This window comes from Dipteris shenzhenensis, chromosome 16 (genome assembly GCF_047967505.1).
Source record: "Dipteris shenzhenensis isolate YYH24624 ecotype China chromosome 16, Dip_SZ_1.0, whole genome shotgun sequence".
Lineage (NCBI taxonomy): Eukaryota > Viridiplantae > Streptophyta > Polypodiopsida > Gleicheniales > Dipteridaceae > Dipteris > Dipteris shenzhenensis.
The window spans coordinates 14277614-14279467 of record NC_141611.1 but is presented as its reverse complement, the minus strand read 5'-3'; the positions used below and the strand labels follow the sequence as shown (position 1 = coordinate 14279467).

The 1854-nt window shown below is 46.9% G+C and overlaps 1 protein-coding gene across 1 annotated transcript; it reads left to right on the top strand.

The window, feature by feature from the left end:
- The first annotated feature begins 234 nt into the window (after positions 1-234).
- On the top strand, positions 235-1476 carry LOC147892590 (glutathione S-transferase U19-like). The gene is made up of 2 exons (XM_087386898.1): positions 235-596; positions 891-1476. Exons 1-2 carry the CDS (start codon positions 276-278, stop codon positions 1260-1262), a joined length of 693 nt encoding a protein of 230 aa, XP_087243024.1. The 5' UTR covers positions 235-275; the 3' UTR covers positions 1263-1476.
- Positions 1477-1854: the final 378 nt, after the last annotated feature.

Below are 1854 nucleotides of genomic sequence, written 5' to 3'. Positions count from 1 at the left end.
AAAACGTCCTAGTGCTGGCCAAGTAAAGAAGAGGTCCCTCACACAAAAGGTTGGGGGTTTGAAGAGACAGAGGAAAAGGTACTGATGTGATGTAAGCAATGACATCATATTAACCAACGATAAGGCTCGAGGTAAGGTGAAGTAACCAAGGCCGCGAGAAGCTTCCCAAATTCTCTATAAATATCAAGGCCCTGGTCATTAGTAACCACTAGTTCTATTGTATTAGCTCTCTTGCCATCCATAGCTTTAGCCGTCCAGTCGCTAACTCTGTGACAATGGCTGCTAGCGAAGTTAAGGTCCTCAACACATGGCTTAGTATGTTCGGCATGCGCGTCCTCGTCGCCCTCAAGGAGAAAGGCGTTTCTTATGATTATCACGAGGAGGACTTGGAGAACAAGAGCCAGCTCCTCCTCTCTTCCAACCCCATCCACAAGAAAATCCCTGTCTTGATCCACAATGGGAAGGCCGTCTCCGAGTCCCTCATCATCGTCCAGTATATCGACGAAGCTTGGCCCTCCTCTGAGAAGAGCTTCCTTCCTAAGGATCCTTACCAGCGAGCCGTTGCTCGCTTCTGGGCTGACTATGTAGACAAGAAGGTGAGTTGTTATGTTCTTTGGGCGGTTTGTTTTGCTCGTGCGTTGTTGCCTCTCTGCGAGTTTCATTTAGTCCTGGCAAGATCGGTCGGTGCATAGCTGCTGCTCTGTGTGGAGTCTGCCACGCTTCTCACATGCTGAACTTCTTGCCGATGATGTCTGCCGGTCGGTACTGCTGGTTCCTGCTCTGTTTGGAGTCCGCAACGCTTCTCACTGTCTTGCGTTTTCCTGTGATTCTGTGAAACTTTCCAAGAAATTTTGACTGACTGTTGTGAGTGGTTTCCGTTGATGCTCCAGGTGTATGACGCGGGGGCCCGGATCATCAAAAGCCCAGAAGGCGAACTCCAAGAACAAGCCAAGAAAGACTTCATCGAGGTTTTCACAACACTAGACGCTGCTTTACGCGATGTTGCTGGTGGGAAGCCTTACTTCGGAGGAGATTCCATCGGTCTGGTGGACATTGCTCTAGCCCCTTTCATCTGCTGGTTCATGAGTTATGAGACGCTGGGCAAATTCAAGATCCCGGACGAGAGGCAGCTCCCTCATCTCAAGCCATGGATTGAACGGGTGGTAGAGTACCCTAGTGTGAAGGAAGCGTTGCTAATAGCTCCTCCAGCAAAAGTCTTGGTGTTTGCGACGGGGATGAGGAAGAGGGCTTTAGGAGCGTAGGTGTGGGCACTGTGACATGCCCAACTCTGTTGCTAACACTCCTCGTGTTCAGCCATGAGTAGTATAGCAGAAATTGTCGTTTCTTTGTGAGGTACGCTCCTGGCGTTCCCCGGGTTTGGTGACGACGGCATAGTGAAGAAATGGGACGCTTGTACAGCGATAATTAACATATGTAACGGCTGAATAAAGACGTAACTGTTTTCTACTTCGCTTCCTTATCTGTCTAACGAGGCTACGATGTGTGGATATTTGCCACGTGGACGGCTGGAGTTACGAGTGCCGCTAAGCTTTTCAGAAAATCCCGAGAAGTTTTAATTTTAACACGTTCGCGCATTTCATCTACCTTTAATATTTTATAAACATGTTTTAATTTAAGCAAATCATGCAGTTTTCAAGTAATTTAAATTGAGCGAAATTATTTAAATTAGGAAAACGACCTTTCTTTACTTGCATCTTGCATCTGAGTAATGGCCTATCTTGGAAGGATAGGTCTTAGTAATGAATTTGGGATGTAGAATCTACTCTAGTGTCAATCTAGTTTATTATACTTTCCTCACAATAGCTTACTTCACTCGAATCCTTCGTGCTATCC

Coding starts and splice junctions, on each gene's coding strand:
- LOC147892590 (XM_087386898.1), top strand. CDS start 276: ATGGCTGCTAGCGAAGTTAAGGTCCTCAACACATGGCTTAGTATGTTC. Junction 597..890: donor CTGACTATGTAGACAAGAAG/GTGAGTTGTTAT, acceptor TTGATGCTCCAG/GTGTATGACGCGGGGGCCCG.